The sequence below is a fragment of the Thalassophryne amazonica genome, chromosome 12 (assembly GCF_902500255.1).
Source record: "Thalassophryne amazonica chromosome 12, fThaAma1.1, whole genome shotgun sequence".
In the NCBI taxonomy this organism is placed as follows: domain Eukaryota; kingdom Metazoa; phylum Chordata; class Actinopteri; order Batrachoidiformes; family Batrachoididae; genus Thalassophryne; species Thalassophryne amazonica.
The window spans coordinates 26,413,962-26,435,412 of record NC_047114.1 but is presented as its reverse complement, the minus strand read 5'-3'; the positions used below and the strand labels follow the sequence as shown (position 1 = coordinate 26,435,412).

Sequence of the window (21,451 nt, the reverse complement as noted above, 5' to 3'; positions counted from 1 at the left end):
AGGAGCTGTTTAAAGCCCAGCACTGTTGAAATTATTCTTTTTTTGAATAAAATTTGAAAGTTGCACAATCACTGTCTCCTATCCCCTCTATTCTATTTACAAATTACAGTAACATAAGCACCAGTTGCAGAAGCACATGCCTTTCTCACTTTTCCCATCACATTTTATCCAAATATTGTTTGAGGAATGATAAATGTACATATAGTCTACAATAAAGGCTTTCATAACTGTCGATTGTGTGTCGATTTTCAGCCAGTTGTGTTGCAGTGGCTCATTGGTTCATGAGGCTTCGAAATTGCCATCACTAACTTTGATAACAGATTATCAGATACCTGAAAAGTTATCTTTGATAAAGATAAAATGATAAACCACCCAAAAATGTAAACCGCTGTGTGCTGGGTTCTGGTCTGGTTCTGGTTCCTCAGTGTCTCTGTGTGGACTGTAGGACAGAGAGTCTCCTCCTGTGGACACAAACACTCGATCACACACGTTTGGAGAGTAAATGTCCAACTGGTTTGATTTTGACGTCTCAGTTGTTGTAAATTCAGCCTGTAAACAAACATCATTTTCACATGATTGACAGTTTGTTTGTTTGTTTGTTCAAAGAAACAAACAATAAACAAAGTCCACTTATTGTTGTCTCTGGGACAGTCTGTTCATGATTGACAGCTTGAAATCTGTCTCTGATTGTCTTTTTCTGATCAAATCAGTTTGATGTGTTGATTGTCTGTCTGTCTGTCTGATCACAAATCATTTGGACGTCTTCATTGTGGCTCCGCCCACCTGCAGCTATCAGACAGGTGGATCTATGTCCAAGTAAAACATCTTGTTGTTTTGTTTTGTTTTTCCTCCCAAAAATCTCATTAAACTGTAAAAATGTTCAAACTCATAAAATGTGTTTTTGTCCATTTGAGTCTTGAGGAGGAATAAAGTAATTTTTCACAGTCTGAGTTTGTGTTTTGTTCTAAATCTGGTGAGTGTGTCAAAGTGTGAACCAGGAGCTGAATATTATTACACCTCGAATGTTCACACGTCATCTGACACACACAAGACAAACAGGACAACAGACACAAAGACGTCACATTGTCACGGGGGGCGGAGCCTATCGAAGCAGTCATAGGGTGGTAGGCGGGGTCCACCCTGGACAGGACGCCAGTCTGTCACAAATATTGTCACATTTTCTTTATTTCAACAAAAAATCTGAATATTTTCCTCTGAATGAAAATTGGTTCAAAACCCTGTTATTTGTGGCTCTGTGGCGCCACCTGGAGGACTATTCAAAGTGATTGTGTGTATTCGCTGCTGTGTTCCAGGTGGAGGCGCTGTGGGGTGATGGTGTGTGAGGATTTTTGGTAAAAATGTGATGATAATCAAAGCAAATGTCTCACTACACATCAGACAACTTTCTGAGACCACAGTCAGGGTCAAAGGTTAAATTTCAGAAAATCAAATACCTTTGATCCATATATATATATATATATCAATCAATCAATCAATTTTTTTATATAGCGCCAAATCACAACAAACAGTTGCCCCAAGGCGCTCTATATTGTAAGGCAAGGCCATACAATAATTATGTAAAACCCCAACGGTCAAAACGACCCCCTGTGAGCAAGCACTTGGCTACAGTGGGAAGGAAAAACTCCCTTTTAACAGGAAGAAACCTCCAGCAGAACCAGGCTCAGGGAGGGGCAGTCTTCTGCTGGGACTGGTTGGGGCTGAGGGAGAGAACCAAGAAAGTGTTTCAATCATTAATGATTTTTTTTTTTTTTTTTTTTTACCACTCCTATCCAGGGGAACAATGAATGTGCTATTTTATCTCCTACAGACCACAATTTTTGGTCCTTTGGTACATCCGAGCCCCACATGTGATCATGTGGTAACACATCTGGGTATATCGATCTCCTCCGTCTGGTGCTGCCATTCTTCTCTGTGGAGGTCCTTGGCACTACCACATATGTATGGTCAGTCACCTGGGTAGGTGCACACACACCACCCCAATTTGGTGGGAGACTCATGTACAGTCTGGAACCACAAAGCCAATAGATGTCATCATACACCGGAGTACCATTTACAGGTGGTAGCAAAAACTTACTAACATAAGCACATGATTCATCCGTTCCCCATGGACAGCCTGTATAATTACATCCCCGTCCAATGTGATGAAGATAAGTACCATCCACATATTATGTTTTGGTTAGGCTTAAATTATTTGATAAAACATACGTTTGGGTACACAGACGTTTCTTAATTTTACCTACAGTTTATTCCCTGTCCCGTAAAAGCAAATTGGGAATGGCCGTTGTGATGACAATTTAACGTGATGATATTTTTGCGTTTCCCTTCAGTCTAGTCAATGGAGCAGCACTTGGGCATGCTTGTACGTCCTCTGTTGAAATCCCTATCATATAAGTGGTTGCACTGAGGCAAGTGGTGTTACATCTTATCAGATTTGCTGAGAACTGCTGCCCTCGAAATACAGTTTGATTATGCATCCGTATGATAAGACATTCTGTCACCCTAGCAGGGTACGGTTTAGCCGTCAGAGCTGGGTGTGTTGAGGATATAGGTATTTGCGAATAAACATAACAATTAGTAACGTAATTCCATAGCCAATAAATGAACATATCTGTACCACATATTAGTATGGTATATATGAGGGTGTCCATCTGTCTCATTCATATTATGAATAAACCTCTTCTGACGTTGCTTGCGTTGTTCTCTGGCTCGGTCCACAGTGAGCTGCAATTCTTGGGTCAACCACCAGGCCAGGAATCCGAGGAGCACGAAACACACTAAGATCACAACGCAACCGGCTGCCCTACCAACAGTCCGGCAGCGGCGGCGCTGAGCACGCCGCTCCGGGGTCTGCTGTAGTTCAGTCATGATTGCTAGGATACAGTGTTGTTAACCACCTCACCTAATAGTGCAAGGATCTCCCTGCTTCACTGGCATTGAGACAATCTATTGCTAATTAAATAGACTCCCTTTGTAGCCAGACTTCCCCTTACACTGTGGAGGCCGCCAACACACGCTGTATCTTACAGTGATGTATCCACGTTGATCTCTCCGCTATCTTTACTGCAGTTGGTGTTGTTAACAGCACTTGGTATGGACCTTCCCAACGAGGACTGGACCAGTTCTTCCTCTTAATCACTCTGATGAACACCCAGTCTCCTGGCTAGACTACTGGAAGACCGTCCTGTGGAAGATCAAAATTATTCGGCAGTAAATGTGTTTAAGTTATCTCTTTCTGTGTTAATATCTTTTTCATAAAATTTGCTAATGTTTGTTCCTCATCTGCTGTTTTAGTATCCATGTCAAAATTGGTAGACGATATGGTCGTCCATAAAGTATCTCAAATGGTGTTAACCCTGATGGTGTTGGTGTTATTCTCATATACAATTTTTACTAGGTCCAAACATTCAATCCAGGTTCGTTTTGTCTCTTCTATACATTTCCTTAATCTTATTTTTATTGTGCCCTTTGTCCTTTCCACTAATCCGGCACTTTGTGGATGATAAGCACAATGATTTTGAGATTAACCTGTAGCGCTTCTCCTACGTATTGCACTATTGTATTAACAAAATGCGCTCCATTATCTGAATAAACTGTTTCTGGTATTCCAAATCGTGGAATGATGTCTTTGCACAATGCCTTAGCCACTGTAAGTGCATCTGCATGTTTTATAGGGAACAATTCTACCCATTTTGAGAAGGCATCAATTATGACTAAACAAAATTCCTTCCCTTCATGTTTACTCAGCTGTATATAATCCATATGAATCACTTGAAAGGGATATTGTGGTGTTGGAAATTTGCCTCTTTGGGTCTCAAATTGCCATGTGAGTTGTGTTTTGCACATATCATGCATGCTCTACAATGCTGTTTTGCATATGCATCGAACCCAGTAAAGACAAAAATAGATTGCAATTGCGATATCATACCCCCTGATGAGACATGCGTTACGCCATGGCTCATAATAGCTGCCCATTTAAAACATATTTTTTGGCATATGGGTTTCTTTTGTGGTCATATCCGGAGGGGTGTCATATAGGAGAAAAATAGAAAGAGCTGTTGCTGCCTTTGCGGTTTTTGTCAGCAAAGTAATTTCCTGTGAAACACTGTCAGAGCCTTTGGTGTGAGCCGCACATTTGCATATAGCAATTGGTTAGGCAATCTCACAGCCTTCAGTAGTACAGTTAAGAGAGTGGCATGAGTCACTGGCTTTCCAGATGATGTCACCATTCCACGCTCTTCCCACAGTTTTGCAAACACATGCACTGTGCTGAAAGCGTACTGGCTGTCTGTATAATTGATACAGCCGTACCTTTAAACAGATAGCAAGCTGCAGTTAAAGCAACTAATTCAGCTGCTTGTGCTTGAAAATGACGATGGCAATGAAGCAGAATCTAATACTTCTGAATTTGTGACAACAGCATATCCAGATTGTGTTTGTCCATAAGCGTTTTTAGTGGAAGAACCATCCACATACACAATTGTACTGTTGGGATGGGTGTGTCCCGGAGGTCTGGGCGTGCTTTCGTACAGACTGTAGCTACATCAAGACAATTGTGCGGCTCACCATCCTCAGGTAAGGGTATCAATGTGGATGGATTCAATGTTGTACAGCGCTCTAACCGTAAGATGTGGTTGTGATGATAGCAAGGACATACACGAAAGATGTCTTGCTGGGGACAAAAGGCTCATGTTTGTCTGCAACAGAAGTGCAGAAACTGCATGTGGAACTTTCAGTGTCAACTGATGGAATAGAACAACATTACTGCTACTTTGAACAGCCATAGAGGCTGCAACAACAGCCTGTACACATGGTGGTAAAGCACTTGCTACTGCATCCAATTTAGATGAGTAGTAGGCAACTGGCCTCAATTTTGAGCCATACACTTGAACCAAAACACTAGTCATGAACTTATTCTTACAATCAACTGTTGAATGAATGGTTTACTATAATCTGGTAGTGCCAAAACTGTGGATGACACTAATGTTTGTTTTACTTTTACAAAAGCTTCCTCAGCATCTTTGTTCCATTCCAACACGGTTGACATTGAAATATCATCCTTGTACATCAAATCAGAAAGTGGACTAGTCAATTCTGCATAGCAGGGAATCCATGCCCTGCAGTAATTAGTCAGTCCAAGAAATGACATCATCTGCTTTTTGGTTTGTGGTTTTGGAGCGTGCAAAATTGCTTCCTTCCTGTCAGACAGGATCGTGCGCCCTGTGGCTGATAATTCATGTCCTAAATATTTTACTTTATCCCTACACAACTGAACTTTGTTTTTACTCACTTTGTGGCCATTATCAAATAAGAAACATAATAATGCTACTGTGTCAGTTATGCAGTTTTCCTCGTGTGTCAGAGGCAATCAAAATGTCATCAACATACACCAATAGTTGGCTATCTGCCGGTGGAACGAAATTGGCTAAACATGCTGACATGACTTGAGAATAATAGTTGGACTCTCTGCGTAACCCTGCGGTAATCTGGTGAATGTATATCGTTGTCCTTTAAAGGTAAAAGCAAACCAGAATTGACTATCTGGATGTACTGGCACAGAGAGAAATGCATTACTTATGTCAATTACTGAGAAACTATTAGAATTTGGTCTCAGCGAATTTAACAAGGTGTGTGGATCTGGAACACATGGTGCTCTTTTAATCACAGCAGCATTTACTGCCTGCAGATCTTGAATCATTCTCCACCCCACTGAGGGCGGAGCCTTTTTTACAGGAAATATGGGTGTGTTACATGGTGAATCTGGACATGGCACTATTACTCCTGCTGTTAATAAATTCTCTATTACTGGCCTGATTCCTTCAATTGCATCAGGTTTCAATGGATACTGTCTTACACATGGTCTGTATTCTGTTTTTGGTCTTATAACTACAGGTTGTGCATTTTTTATCAGTCCTACGTCTGAAGGACCTGTTGTCCACAATCCTGATGGTACTGAAGAGAGATCATCTTCTTCAGGACTCAACTGATACACTCAGGATTGTGAAGTGGACACATCAATGTGTGTTCCAGCTGTCAGCACCAATGAGACATTAACTGGCACTTTATACAATTTAGTTGATGGACTGAACTCCGTTCGTGGTCCAACTCTGCTCCAATCAGTGGCTGACAAAGCTGTTATGACTGTCAGTCCCAATTCTTGCCATTCTGTCAAATATGGCTTACAAAGTGACACATGCAAAGGCATACCTGTGAATCTCAATTTTAAAATGTCTTCAGTGGCACCTGTCACTGTTATGACAGCTGTTGAGTTGCCATCATGAATCAAATCGGTCATTGTCAGCTTCACAGGTGAAACGTTTTTCAATTTGTTTTCATAGTCACCATCCGGACCTGGAGGATCTTTATGCCACATTGTGACATGCAGGTCAGGTGGTGACATCTTTTGTTCAGGATTTTTTAGTAGGGCTGTCGCTTGCAAGACGACATCTTTACCCCATCCTGCAGCATCTTCTTCTGAAATGTCAAATGTATAGTAATAGTGGAATGTGGGGTCATCGCTTTCTTCTCTTACCATGTTAACGCCTCCTGTGCGTTCAACAACTAATTTCCCTTGTTCCACAATTATGGACAAGCCCAATGCAGTCAATCCGTCTCGTCCTAAAAGGTTAACTGGACATTGTGGCATGTTCAACACTGACATAGTACATGTCAGGCCAAATGGATCTGCCAACGTTATGGGTTTAGTGATAGGGACGTCTGATGTTTGTCCATTTGCAGAGCGAACCCTAAAGATTTCGTTGCTTAATTGATGGACAGGTATGTTGTCATTACATGTGGTTCTACATGCTCCTGTATCACAAAGGAATGTCACTGGTCGTCCATTTACCAACAAAGTCACTTCTGGTTTTGGTACCGGATTTCCCAGTAAGGCACACAGATCCATATCACAATCAGACTGCCTATCTGATGTGGAATCATGGATTATGGATTCTAGTCATTGTGGATACTGTGGCTGCGGAGGATTATTCCGTTGTGGAATTCCTCCTGCTGCTCCCTCAGTAGGTGGATTCGGACAATTTCTATACATATGTCCCTCTCTTCCACAGTTCCAACAAATCAGGGGACCACGTGGTGGCCCTCCCTGTCTGTGCTGCTGTTGTGGTTGCCATGGTCCTTGACGTTGTGGCTGTCCACCTTGTCTGTTTTGCCATGGCTTTTGGGGGCGTTTGCACTGCTTCTGCTGTCTTAAGTTACCCTGTTGGTAATATATTTCATCATCTCCGTGTGCTACATACACTCCTTTGTTGCTGTTTCCTGTCTTTTTCTGCTTTAAGACTCCTTCTGCATGACAGCAGTGTGTATGTGTTTCTTCCAATGTGCCTGTAGGCAATCCAATCCAATGTTTCTGTATCCAAGCTTTTATATCCTTATTGGAATGTTGGATCAGAGCGTTTTCAATTGTTGTTCATACACTGGTGTTCCTGGCAATATGCCACTATGGACCCTAAATACATTCTCAAATCTGCATCTAAACTCTGTCCATGGTTCTCCTTCTTTCTGTGTTGTCCTGGTAATTTCAGTGTAATTTATTTTTGGCCCTAACACACCTTTTGCACGTGTAATCATAGCTTCCACTCTTGTTTTCAAGACTGGATCATCATGTGGCAACGGTACGCCATCCTGGTCTGCAGGATTCCAGTCTCCGCGTATCTGACTCCATTTAGGGCCACATGCTTTCATCCACACCTGTTGGACTTCAGGTCCATTAAGGTGGTAAGAATTTCTAATGTTTTCTATATCCTGCATAAATCCCTCAATATCGACATGTGGCGATGGTATCATGTCGACTGCTGCTTTGATATCATCAGCATTCCATGTTCGATATACGAGCATGGTTGATCGATGTCCTGCTGTTCCTGCACGAGGATTTGGTACTTCTATCATAGGATAGGCACCTCCCTGGTCACTGTGTTCCACCATGGGAGGGGCTGTGGGCACTTTCGCTTGACTGCGTGTTTGTGGTTTTTCTGGTTTTTCTGGTTTTTCACTTTTTACCTTAGGTTTTACTGCTAAATCATACTGTGGTGGCGGTACATCGTCATCCTCTGGTAGAGGATATAAAGGTGTTGTTGTCACCGACGATCCAGCCGGCGGTGGTTGTTGAGGCTGTTCTGGTTCTCTGTGCTGAATTATCACATCTTCTTCTGCCTTACCTACAGCTTTCTTTTTCCTTGCTTTCTCTAATCGTCGCTTCTCTGCTCCCTTCCGTCTGTTCTCTGCTTCCTCCTCCCAAAATGCCACTAAATCTGCCCCTACTTTCTGCATCTTTTTCTCATCACCTTTATGTTTCTGTTCTAACTCCTTCTTTAGCTTCTGTATGCTGATCAGGTTCAGTCGTCCGTCAAAGTCATGTTTATTTATCCAGGTCTCCAATTTCTTTGTTGCTTTTGGATTTTTTGCTTCCATAATTTCCAGTCGTCAGTTGATAAATTTTCCTTATTTTAGACGTCTTACCCCCCATTTTTATTATCCCTTGTTATAATTTGGACTTCAGACGGGGGCACACCTAGGGTGTTCTAAATCTGAAGTTTTCACTTTCTTTGGACGTGACAATTAATTTGCCGTCGTGTGGTTGATTCCTTTCACCTCCCCGTAGGAAGCGGAATCACTTGCCTCTGCTTCCACACACGGTTGTCACTAACGTTGTCCAAAGTATTACACTTTCACACAGTTATTTACACTTACACAAAACACTATTTACACATAGAAACACTTTTAATAATCGTACGCGTATTCTTATGCCAGGGGAGCTCGCCCTCCCGTGAAATTTAACTAATGTCCTGCATTAGGGGACTCCGCCGTCCCTGCCAAATTTAACTGCTTTTTTACAGTGCACGTATTTCTACCCGGGATTTCCTTTACGTATTAAAACAGAGGAGTCCGTACCCTCCTTCCGGAATTTAACTACGGGCGTCCCTCGCAACCGTAGAGGAGTCCGCCCTCCTCGCGGATTTTAACTGCTTTGCATTAACAGACGATTCCACGCCATCGCTTACGGAGTTTAACTGTTTTATGTGATCACTTTTATCCCCTACCGGTACGCGTATATAAACAGAGGAGTCCGCACCCTCCTTACAGAGTTTAACTGCTTTGCATTAACAGACGATTCTGTATCATCGCTTGCGGAATTTAACTGTTTATGTGATCTGATCACCACTCACTCAGTAGTATTTACAAAGAAATTTTACTCACTGACTCGACTTCCTGTCTGTCTTCTTCGGGAAAATCTCGTCAACCAGACGATGCCAACGGTGGTCGACAATTGCAGACACGATCAATCGATCGGACCTTGGCCAAGGATTTACGTCTGGACTTGGCGACCTCCGCTGGACACCTCCGGTATTGTTGAGATCCCGGACGTAGCCCCCAGTCAATGTTGGGTATTTTCTCCTCCAAACATTTTTAAACCTTTAACAGACAAACAGAGTCAAGAAACACCAGTGAGACAGAAAGTCAAATTTTACGCGCGGAGTGCAGTCAGGCTGTACACCAAGGCTACACTAAAGTCTGGCCTGCGCTCCGCTCTTTTTATTAGTGAATCCCTCATCACATAAACAAAAACTTGTCCTAAGGGTGGGGGAATGACGCAAGACAAGTTTCTTCCCGTAACATAAACACACACGTCAATAAGTGCAGCTGTAAGCAAAAACAGTTTCTTTCTTTTACTCTTATCGTCGAAGGTCAGCACATCTCGTTCGTCTGTTGCAGTTATCAGCTGTTCTGCATCTGCCTGGAACACTAAGCATCACATCACAATCAGTCAAAATTCAACCCTCAGTTCTTTTACTCCCAGTCGTTAGCGGCTACGAAAACAAGTTGTATAATAATAATAATAAGTACATCCAGCTCCTCATTCCCAGTTCAGATTGACCCCAGCATGCTAAAACAAGGTTGAATAACACGTACATTCTCGGGTTTAAGTGCAAACAGCACAACACCGTTCTCATCAGAAAGAAGACAAAAGGTACAAATGTTTAACAGTGATAACATATATATATAAAATCTTTAACACATACCCAATTACTATAGTACATTTGAGGAAGTTCTGTCTTTATTTACTACAGTTGCGTAGGGGACACAGGTTGTGGCAGCTAGCGTCTGTCAACCTGATAAAAAAATATATCCCCTATCTTTATATCTGGTATTATACCTTAACATTAGCTATTTCAACTTCATAGTACATTTGAGGAAGTTTTGTCTTTATTTACTATAATTGCATAGGGGACACAGATTGTGGTAGCTAGCATCTGTCAGCCTGCCAGAAAATGTATCTCCTATCTTTATCTTTATCTTGCATTACACCCTAGCATCAGTTTTTTTTAACTTTATATTTACCTTAGTTCATACACGATTACTACAGTAAATTTGAGTAAGTTTTGTCTTTATTTACTATATTTGCATAGGGGACACTGATTATGTCAGCTAGCATCTATCAGCGTGCTACAAAATGTCTGCCCTATCTTTATCGCTGGTATTACACCCTACCCTCAGTTTTTTCAACTTGATATATACCTGAGCTCATACCCAATTACTACAGTAAATTTCAGGAAGTTTTGTCTTTATTTACTACAGTTGCATAGGGGACACAGATTGTGTCAGCTAGCATCTGTCAGCCTGCTACAAATTGTCTCCCCTATCTTTATCGCTGGTATTACACCCTACCCTCAGTTTTTTCAACTTCATATATACCTGAGCTCATACAAAATTACTACAGTAAATTTGAGGAAGTTTTATCTTTATTTACTATATTTGCATAGGGGACACAGATTGTGTCAGCTAGCATCTGTTAGCCTGCTAGAAAATGTATCCCTTATCTTTATCGCTGGTATTACACCCTACCCTCAGTTTTTTCAACTTGATATATACCTGAGCTCATACCTGATTACTACAGTAAATTTGAGGAAGTTTTATTTTTATTTACTACAGTTGCGTAGGGGACACAGGTTGTTGCAGCTAGCATCTATCAGCCTACCAAAAAAATGTGTCCCCTATCTTTATAGCTGGTATTACACCCTAACATCAGTTATTTCAAAGTCATTTTTACCTTACCTCATACCCAGTTACTACAGTAAATTTGAGGAAGTTTTATCTTTATTTACTATATTTTCATAGGGGACACAGATTGTGTCAGCTAGCATCTATCAGCCTGCTACAAATTGTCTCCCCTATCTTTATCGCTGGTATTACACCCTACCCTCAGTTTTTTCAACTTCATATTTACCTTAGCTCATACCCAATTGCTACATTAAATTTGAGGAAGTTTTAACTTTATTTACTACAGTAGCATAGGGGACACAGTTTGTTGCAGCTAGCATCTGTCATCCTGCCAGAAAATATATCCCCTATCTGTATAGCTGGTATTACACCCTAACATCAGTTATTTCAAAGTCATTTTTACCTTACCTCATACTCAGTTACTACAGTAAATTTGAGGAAGTTTTGTCTTGATTTACTATAACTGCATAGGGGACACAGATTGTGGCAGCGAGCATCTGTCAGCCTGCTACAAATTGTCTCCCCTATCTTTATCGCTGGTATTACACCCTACCCTCAGTTTTTTCAACTTCATATATACCTGAGCTCATACAAAATTACTACAGTAAATTTGAGGAAGTTTTGTCTTTATTTACTACAGTTGCATAGTGGACACAGATTGTGGCAGCTAGCATCTGTTAGCCTGGTAGAAAATGTATCCCCTATCTTTATAGCTGTTATTACACTCTACCCTCAGTTTTTTCAACTTCATATATAAGTGAGCTCATACACGATTACTACAATAAATTTGAGAAAGTTTTGTCTTGATTGACTATAATTGCATAGCGGAAACAGATTGTGGCAGCAAGCATCTGTCAGCCTGCTACAAAATATATCCCCTGTCTTTCTAGCTGGTATTACACCCTACCATTAGCTATTTGTACTTCATATTTACCTTAGCTCATACCCAATTACTACAGTACATTTGAGGAAGTTTTATCTTTATTTACTATATTTGCATAGGGGACACAGATTGTGTCAGCTAGCATCTGTTAGCCTGCTAGAAAATGTATCCCCTATCTTTATCGCTGGTATTACACCCTACCCTCAGTTTTTTCAACTTGATATATACCTGAGCTCATACCTGATTACTACAGTAAATTTGAGGAAGTTTTATTTTTATTTACTACAGTTGCGTAGGGGACACAGGTTGTTGCAGCTAGCATCTATCAGCCTACCAAAAAAATGTGTCCCCTATCTTTATAGCTGGTATTACACCCTAACATCAGTTATTTCAAAGTCATTTTTACCTTACCTCATACCCAGTTACTACAGTAAATTTGAGGAAGTTTTATCTTTATTTACTATATTTTCATAGGGGGCACAGATTGTGTCAGCTAGCATCTATCAGCCTGCTACAAATTGTCTCCCCTGTCTTTATAGCTCAGGGGTGGGCAACCTGTTCCAGAAAGAGCCAAGAGGGTGCAGGTTTTTTTTGCAGCCACTGACTCCACCAGGTGATTTTTACTGATTAATATCACTTTGAGCAGATGGAATCAGTTAATCAGTGAAATCACCTGGTGGAGTCAGTGGCTGCAAAGAAAACCTGCACCCTCATGGCTCTTTCTGGAACAGGTTGCCTACCCCTGTTATAGCTGGTAGGGGGCGCCACTGCTCCTCATCACCATCCTGATGTTTACTGGTCAAATCATTTGGAGCACAATATCACAATAAAATTTTGATTGAAACACGTCTTTTGTATTCTCCAGAAAGTTTTATTGTTAAGATGGAATTTAATGAAGAAAAAAAAATGCAAAATATCTTGTACATTTTAATACTCCCAGAAATCAGTCATTTTGATTGCAAAAAAACAAACAAAAAAAAAAACAAAATCACAAAAACAGTGAAATCCTGGAAGGACTAATTTAATATCATGTTGAACACAGTCTAATATCTCATTAATGTACAAATAGACCATTAACTGTTTTTTTTAAAGTGCATGAAAAATTTGACTTGTACTGTTGCTCAGGACATTTTCCATGTAGAAGACAGTGATTTGATCGCACAGTGTGGCAGAACGTTCTTTCCATAATATGTGAGTCACAGGTTTACAGGACCACACCTTAGCCTTATGTTTCTGCTACTGTTGCAGATTTTGGACTGCCTCTCTTTGTACCCAACCCTGCTTTTTGTACCAGTAAAAACCTTTAACTGTATCCCATCTGAGTCTGAGCTTTGCACTTGTGTCCAGCCATTTTGTACCACTTGTTCTGATAGAGAGAGAATCACCGTCGGGAGGCAGTAAAAGGCAGAGAAATGTAAGAAAAGCCCATGATTTGATTGTATATAGTCTATTCATGGGTCAATTCATACAGCTAGTGGAAGCTAATGCAGTAGCCTCCATTATCTATAAATGGAAGAAGTACACATCCACCAGGAGTCTCCCTAGAAAGGGCCACCCATCTAAACTGAGCGATCAGGAGAGAAGGGCCATAGTCAGGGAGGTGAACAAGAACCTAATGGTCACTCTGTCAGAGCTCCAGCATTCCCTTGAGGAGTGACAAGAACCTTCCTGAAGGACAACCATCTCTGTAGTAATCCAACAATCAGACCTGTATGGTAGAGTGACCAGATGGAAGTCACTCCTTAGTAAAAGGCACATGGCCAGGTGGAGTTTATCAAAAAGGACCTGAAGGACTCTCAGCCTATGAGAAACAAAATTCTCTGGTCTGATGAGACAAAGCTTGAACTCTTTGGCGTGAAGTTCAGGCGCCATGTTTGGAGGAAACAAGGCACCATCCCTACAGTGAAGTATGGTGGTGGCAACATCATGGTGTGGAGATGTTTTTCAGTGGCAGGAACTAGGACACTAGTCAGGTTTGAGGGAAAGATGAGTGCTGTAATGTACCGAGACATACTGATGTTGATTTGGTAACATTTTATTCACTGAATGTACAGTTACGAGATCCCTGTTTGTCACAATAACCAAAGACGAAGACAGACAACAGAATTTAACAGCAGGAAGACGAAAGCGATTATTAAATTAAAACAAAGTGATTAACTGTTGAACATGTAAGGTCGGGTATTTTTCATTATGTGTACTCAGCACACAGAAAGTAGCTGAATCCTGTTTTTACACCGTGTCAGGAGTTACAGCCACGAGAAAGAGGAAGTGAGAGTGAGACCGCGGATGAGTTACTGTTTGACACAAAATCACACTGTGTTCAAAGTTGTGATCATATATGAGTTGAGGTATGAGGAGGAGTGTTTTACTTTTACTTTCTTTTGTGCTGCCATCTGTGTCTTTTTGTCTCTGCTGTTGGCTGCTGATGATCAGGTAAATATATATTTTTAGATATGAATGACATCATTAAGTGTTACATGATGATTTGTAGTTTTTTCCTTTGATTTTTAGTGTGACGGTGGAAGAGATACAATTTGCTGTCGGCCCTCAGACCACACATTTGGCCAAAGAAATGACTCTAATAAACTTATATTGATTTGTAAAGAAAACGCCCTGATCATGACAGAGTTAAATACTTTGGCATATTCAGGTTTGGTGAATTGTAAACTTTGTAACTGTCCAGGTCTTCCTGGTAAAAGAGATCTTGATCTCATTGGGATTATCCTGGTTAAGTAAAGGTTAAACTTATATTTATTTGTTTTTTTTGTTTGTAGTGCCAAAGTGACAACACTAGGGGCTGAATTTTGGCCCCAAAGCGTAAGTCATATTTCTTGTAGTTCCTTGACTGACCACCTGAGGCTCCAAAACAGAGTATTTTCTCATAGGTTTCTGTGAACCAATTTTAGAGCAGATATTGATTCACAATGAACTCATTATTGCATAAAGCGGTAGAGTTTGTGTGGCTCTGTGTCTGACAAAAGAAGCTTGAACACGCCCCTCTTACTGATCTCTGACCCAGAACCACCAGCTAACAGTCTAACCTCAGTTTCATTTTTCATTTTCATTTATTTATTATTTCATTCACTTAAAAGAAAAAAAAAAAAACAAAAAAAAAAAAAACAGAAAAGCAGAAATAAAGCATCTCCATTACCAGAATGAAAAGGAGCAGAGAGAAGAACAAGTCTTATATTTTCTGCCCCTTTTTACAATACAATCTTTCAATATCCAGTGTCATTTTTCAACATTATTTAACAGATTGTATTTCTTTAACTTGTCACATACCACTGACTTATTTCATAATTATGACCATTTTTAAATAGATTACATCTCTGACAGGTTACATTTTTAAACTTAAAACATTTTATACATTATTAACAAATTACATTTTTTTTAACTTCCTTACAGCCCACTAACTTATTTTATAGTTTCATACTTACTTAATACATCTAGTTTAATACGTTTTTAAATAATTTAAGCGACCTTAATTCTTTAATTTCTTTGTTGAGATTGTTCCATAATTTTACACCATTTACTGCAATACTCCGTTCTTTTACTCTGGTTCTGTATCTTGGTTTTCTAAAGACTTCTATTCCTTTCAGTTTATAACTACTTACTCTTTTCTCAAACATATTTTGAATGTTTGTTGGTAAAGTATTTTTATTTGCTTGGTACATTGTTTGTAATATTTTCAAATCGACCAAATCACGAAATTTAAGTACCCTGTACTTAATGAACAATGGATTAGATGGATCTCTAAAACCACTGTTGCTAATCACCCTTAAAGCCCTTTTCTGCAGAATAAACAAAGGTTGTATATAAGTTGTATTTGTTGATCCCCAGATTTCTACACAATAAGTTAAATATGGGAAAATCAATGAATTGTACAATGTTAATAAACCATAACTATTTAATGAATATTTTACTTTATGCAAAACAGCAATGGCTTTCGCTATTTTTCCTTTTATGTAATTTATGTGTGACTTCCATGTAAGATCTTCATCAATTATGACTCCTAAAAATTTCATTTCTTTTACCCTTTGTATATCCATTCCATCTATTTGTAATGACACATTATTTTTTTTGCTCTGTCATTAAACAATATGAAATTTGTCTTATTAATATTTAGTGACAGTCTGTTTATATCAAACCAATGCTTAACCTTTTCCAATTCTGTTTTTATCACTTGTGCTACTTCCTGTATATCTGATCCAGAGTAAAACAGCGTTGTATCATCAGCAAATAAAATGCTACCAAGCACATTAGATACATTCACAAAATCATTGATATACAAAATAAACAGTTTGGGTCCAAGTACTGATCCTTGTGGTACTCCATAAGCAATATTACACAATTCTGATTTGATATTATTTATCTGAACAAACTGTTTTCTGTTTTCTAAGTAGCTTTTTACCCACTGATGTGCAATACCTCTTATTCCATATTGTTGTAACTTGTGAAGCAATCTTGAGTGGTCAATAACATCAATATTTTCTCTATTAATTCCATAATTGCCATAGCTGTCGAATGTTTTGTTCTGAATCCATACTGAGCATTATTTAAAATATGATGTTTTTCAGTGAATTTATCCAACCTTGTCACAAAAACTTTTTCCATAATTTTAGAAAACTGTGGAAGCAATGATACTGGCCTGTAATTAGAGAATTTATGTTTGTCTCCATTTTTATATAATGGGACTACCTTGGCCATTTTCATTTCATCTGGAAAAATCCCTGTTGACAGAGACAGATTGCAAATATAAGTAAATGGTTCAATAACAGTTTCTATTATACTTTTTACAGTCTTCATGTCTAAATCTTCATGGTCAGTTGATCTTTTGCTTACACAGTTTTTTTACAATATTTCTTATTTCATCTTTATCCACATTGTCAAGGAAAATACTATTGACCGTATTTACAATTGTATTTAGTTTATCTTCTACTATTGGTTTATTTCCCACCAGACTTGATCCTACATTTGAAAAATAATCATTAAACCCATTTGCCACATCTTTTATGTCATATATCTCTTTATTTTCTTTGACAAAGTAATTTGGAAAAGTTGCTTTCGCTCCATCACTTTCAATCACACTTTTTATAATTCCCCATGTTACCCTCATATTATCTTTATTCTTATTTAATTGTTCACTATAATAATCTTTTTTTTGTTTCCTAATTATTGTCAATAGTTTATTTTTATATTTTTTGTATCTGTGTTCTGTTTCCTTTGTTTGCATTTTTAAAAAGCACCTGTATAAATAGTTTTTCTTTGCACAAGCATTTTTTATTCCCTTTGTCAGCCATGGTTTATTTACTCTTTTCTTACTAATTTCTATTAATTTACAGTTTTTATTATATGATTTCATCAATATTTTCATAAATGAGTTATATGCTACATTAACATCACTGACATAAACTTCTTCCCAATTTTGATTTTAAGATCATATTTTAATGCCTCTAAGGCTTTTACTGACTTGTCTCTTTTAAAGTTTATAACAGTTTTTTTCTTGTACCTATTTTTATATTTAAATATTGAAAAGACTGGTAAATGATCACTACATCTGTCATCAAGATCCCATTCCTGATAATTTCATCTGTTCTATTTGTAAATATATTGTCGATTACCGTTGCACTTTGCGATGTGATTCTGGTTGGTTTTGTTATCAAGTGGAATAACCCCAAACTATACATTGAATTCACAAAATCACTTATTCTTTGGCAACTGGAGCTCTCTATGTTAATGTTAAAGTCTCCACATATAAAAAGCGTTTTGTTTTAATTTGATGGAATAGCTCTATTATTCTATCTGTAAATTTCACAACACAAGTGTCTGGTGCTCTGTATACACAACTGATTAAAATATTTTTAGATGTTTCATGTACAAGTTCCACTGTTACAATTTCTATGATGTCATCCACAGTTGTCATTTCTTCTACAATTGCACATATCAGATCTGCCTTTATGTACAGAGCAACACCACCGCCCCTTTTATCTCTTCTGTTCACAAAATACAGCTCATATCCCTCTATTTGAACATCAGTCATGAGATCATCATTAAGCCAAGATTCAGTGATTGCAACAATATTAAATTTATTTTTAAACTGATTTAAATAATCTTTTATTTGCGACATTTTACAATACAAGCTTCGACTGTTTATATGTAAGAGTGACAGGGTATCTTCTGCAATTTTTTCACTATTTAGCTGTTCTACCGTATAATACTCACAACCAATCGTTTCAGTTCAGGTGATCAGGTGACATTTTAACATGGACTTGAAGGGGAACCTGTTCACTTTTGGAGCCAGCCTCAAGTAGCCAGTCAAGGTACTGTTAGGAGGGTAAGACAACAGTGTGTCTGCTTGGAACAAAGCTCCTGCCCTCCTCCTCCTCCTCTGCATGGATCACATGATGGAGACAAACGCTGTAAATTCTGCTGTGTTCTGTGGGTCTGCTGCCACAAAACTTTTAATTTAGCTACATTTTTTCTTTAATTCAAAGTTTTTTTCTGTTAGAGTTTGTCATGTAACACAGAGGAATGCTGGGAAATCCTGCGTGACAGCATGTTGTGTTTGTGTGAAGGTGTGGACTCTGTAATGGATCAGTGTGAGGACACAGAGGAGGGACCCCCAAAAACCAGTCTCTGTGGGGACCATGAGATCCAGATCAAAGATCAGAGGTGAGATGAGGATCTGAAACAATGACCATTGTCCAGGTCAGATGTCAGAGGTCACATCGCCACACTGTCATTATTCACATCAGAGCTAAATTCCAACATGTAACAAAAGCTGAGGAAGGTGGCTATGACTGGGGATGGGTATTCATCAGATTTTATCGATATCGATGCCATTTGCACTTATTCAATTCCAATCATGTTTATACGAGGTCTGTCAATAAAGTAACAGTCCTTTTTATTTTTTTCAATAACTATATGGATTTCATTCATATGTTTTTAAGTCAGACATGCTTGAATCCTCGTGCGCATGCGTGAGTTTTTCCACGCCTGTCGGTGACGTCATTCGCCTGTGAGCACGCCTTGGGAAGGAGTGGTCCCGCCCCCTCGTCGGATTTTCATTGTCTGGAAATGGCGGAATGAAAAGGACTGTTTTTCCATCAGAATTTTTTCAGAAGCTGTTAGAGACTGGCACCTGGAAACCATTCGAAAAATTTATCTGGCTTTCGGTGAAAATTTTAAGGGCTTCACAGAGAATAAGGACTTTAACTACAGCTTTAAGGACCCCTTTAAGGACGGTCGGTGCGCCGCACTCCGACGCGGCACAAACCAATGGATCATTTCTAAGCTGATGGCTCTGTGGATACGAGACCGTCGTGTGCTCTTTCTCTGGTTATCACAAGAGCTGGACATCAGCCATTTTTTGGCAGATTTCACTTTTAACAAGAGATTTTGTCATGGAAAGCCGCGCGGAGGCTTCGCGCATCACAACCGATTGGCTGATGAAGCGAGACAAAGGAACACCTCCGTTTCTGAGTGTTAGAGGACAAGTTGGGACATGTCCAGCTCTCCACAAGTTCTCTTATACTCACTCGACTGGTAAGCACTGAAAGCCGAGATAGACATGTCCAAAGGAACACCTCCGTTTCGGAGTGCCAGGGGACAAGTTTGGACATGCCTAGATCGGCTTTCATGCTTACCAGTCCAGTAAGTATCAGAGAAATTGTGGAGAGCTGGGCGTAAATATGAAATTGGTCACTGAATCCTTGATCTCTGGACATGACTAGAAATAAATAAAATCTGCACTTTAGGTGTCGATTTCATAATTACTATGGCTGTGCAAAGTGAACACACACGGGTCAGCTTTATATATTAGTTAAATTTTACTACTGGTTTGGTTGTATGTTGTGCATCATACTTCAACAGGAATCAAAGCACTAAACAAAATAAACTGTAATAATTAAACAGTAAATGCCAGTAATAAAAAGTACACAACAGCAATGCACAAAAATCCCAAATTAAAGAGCTGATGAAAAAAAAAAAGTGGTGAGGCTTTTACTCTTAAAGAGTCACATTTAACAGGTGTAACTTATACTCCTTTATTTTCTACACTGATTCCTGATTTGATTTCACTGGTTATTTATAATTAATTAAATATCAAGTGCAAAAAAAGTATGGTATTTTTCAGAGAAATGTCGCACCAGGTAAGTCACAGGGCCTCCCAAAGTAGTAAGAAAATCAATACTTATACTCCAGGAAAATACAATAGTTTTTGAGAAGAGTACTTCAACAAGTATTTTTTAACACTCAAACTTTTAGTTGTAAATGAGTATTATTTCAGAAGTGTAATAGTACTTATACTTACATTTCCAGTGCTCTTTCCACCACTGTCATGGCGCCGGTGAGACAGCAGCCTGTTGCGTGCAGTTCCAGGGTTTTTTTCATGTTTTGAATGCAGTTGTTAATATAGTTGAGATTCAAAATAATAGACAGGTTTTTGTTGTCTTTTTTATGGTGTGGGAGATGATCTGTAATGATGTGCCGAATAACTGTGAGGTTTGCTGAATGCAACCAAGACACACCTGTATGGGCTTATTCATGCCAGAACTGTTAAACCTGAACAGTGCCTCAAAATTTGGGATAAGGCATGATATCCCAAAGGGATTACTGTGGGTTAAAGCTGGAGTTGGTACTCCTGGAAAGCTAGCAAGAGAGCTAGGAAGATTTGAGAGTAGCACTTCCTCTAGCTTCCACCCCCTCCTCCCTACCCTATCAGTGCTCCGTCCAAAGCCACGCCCCCACAACCTTGAACACGCATCTGACTGTGCTTTGCTTCGCTCAAAATGTAAATGAGCCTACCCACCACTTTAACCACACTTAGATCTTGTTCTGACGTATGGCATGGAAATTGAAGACTTAACAGTATTCCCTGAAAACCCCCTTCTGTCTGATCATTCTTAATAACATGATTCCTTCTTTGCTATGTTCTCTAATGCCATATACCAACATAGAGCAGAGTAGCTACCTAAACTCTGTGAGTGAGATAGATTATCTCGTCAATAGTTTTATATCCTCATTGAGCACAACTTTGGATGCTATAGCTCTTCTGAAAAAGAGAGTCTTAAATCAGAAGTGCATGACTCCGTAGTATAACCCACAAACTCACAGTTTAAAACAGATAACCCGTAAGCTGGAGAGGAAATGGCATCTTACTAATTTAGAAGATCTTCATTTAGCCTGGAAAAAGAGTCTGTAGCTCTATAAAAAAAGCCCTCCGTAAAGCTAGGACATCTTACTACTCATCACTAATCAAAGAAAATAAGAGCAACCCCAGGTTTCTTTTCGGCACTGTAGCCAGGCTGACAAAGAGTCAGAGCTCTATTGAGCTGAGTATTCTTTTAACTTTAACTAGTAATGACTTCATGACTTTCTTTGCAAATAAAATTTTAACTATTAGAGAAAAAATTATTCATAACCATCCCAAAGACATATCTTTATGTTTGGCTGCTTTCAGTAATGCTGGTATTTGGTTAGACTCTTTCTCTCTGATTGTTCTGTCTGAGTTATTTTCATTAGTTACTTCCTCCA

The 21,451-nt window shown here is 39.1% G+C and overlaps 1 protein-coding gene and 2 long non-coding RNA genes across 3 annotated transcripts in view; 2 read left to right on the top strand and 1 right to left on the bottom strand.

Moving 5' to 3' along the window:
* Nucleotides 1-389: 389 nt before the first annotated feature.
* On the top strand, nucleotides 390-14,283 carry LOC117522636. The gene is made up of 3 exons (XR_004564268.1): nucleotides 390-489; nucleotides 4,865-4,868; nucleotides 14,273-14,283. It is a non-coding gene; the product is annotated as an uncharacterized LOC117522636 (long non-coding RNA).
* On the bottom strand, nucleotides 504-21,181 carry LOC117522640. Its single transcript, XR_004564271.1, has 3 exons — nucleotides 21,170-21,181; nucleotides 5,294-5,303; nucleotides 504-669 (listed from the first exon to the last, which is right to left on the bottom strand). It is a non-coding gene; the product is annotated as an uncharacterized LOC117522640 (long non-coding RNA).
* LOC117522635 (NACHT, LRR and PYD domains-containing protein 3-like) overlaps nucleotides 14,335-21,451 on the top strand; it is a 173,336-nt gene continuing 166,219 nt past the window's right edge. Inside the window, exons 1-2 of the mRNA XM_034184082.1 lie at nucleotides 14,335-14,350; nucleotides 18,493-18,589. Of these exons, the coding sequence (XP_034039973.1) occupies nucleotides 18,507-18,589 (83 nt within the window). The 5' untranslated portion in view covers nucleotides 14,335-14,350; nucleotides 18,493-18,506. The remainder of the gene's footprint in view (nucleotides 14,351-18,492; nucleotides 18,590-21,451) is intronic.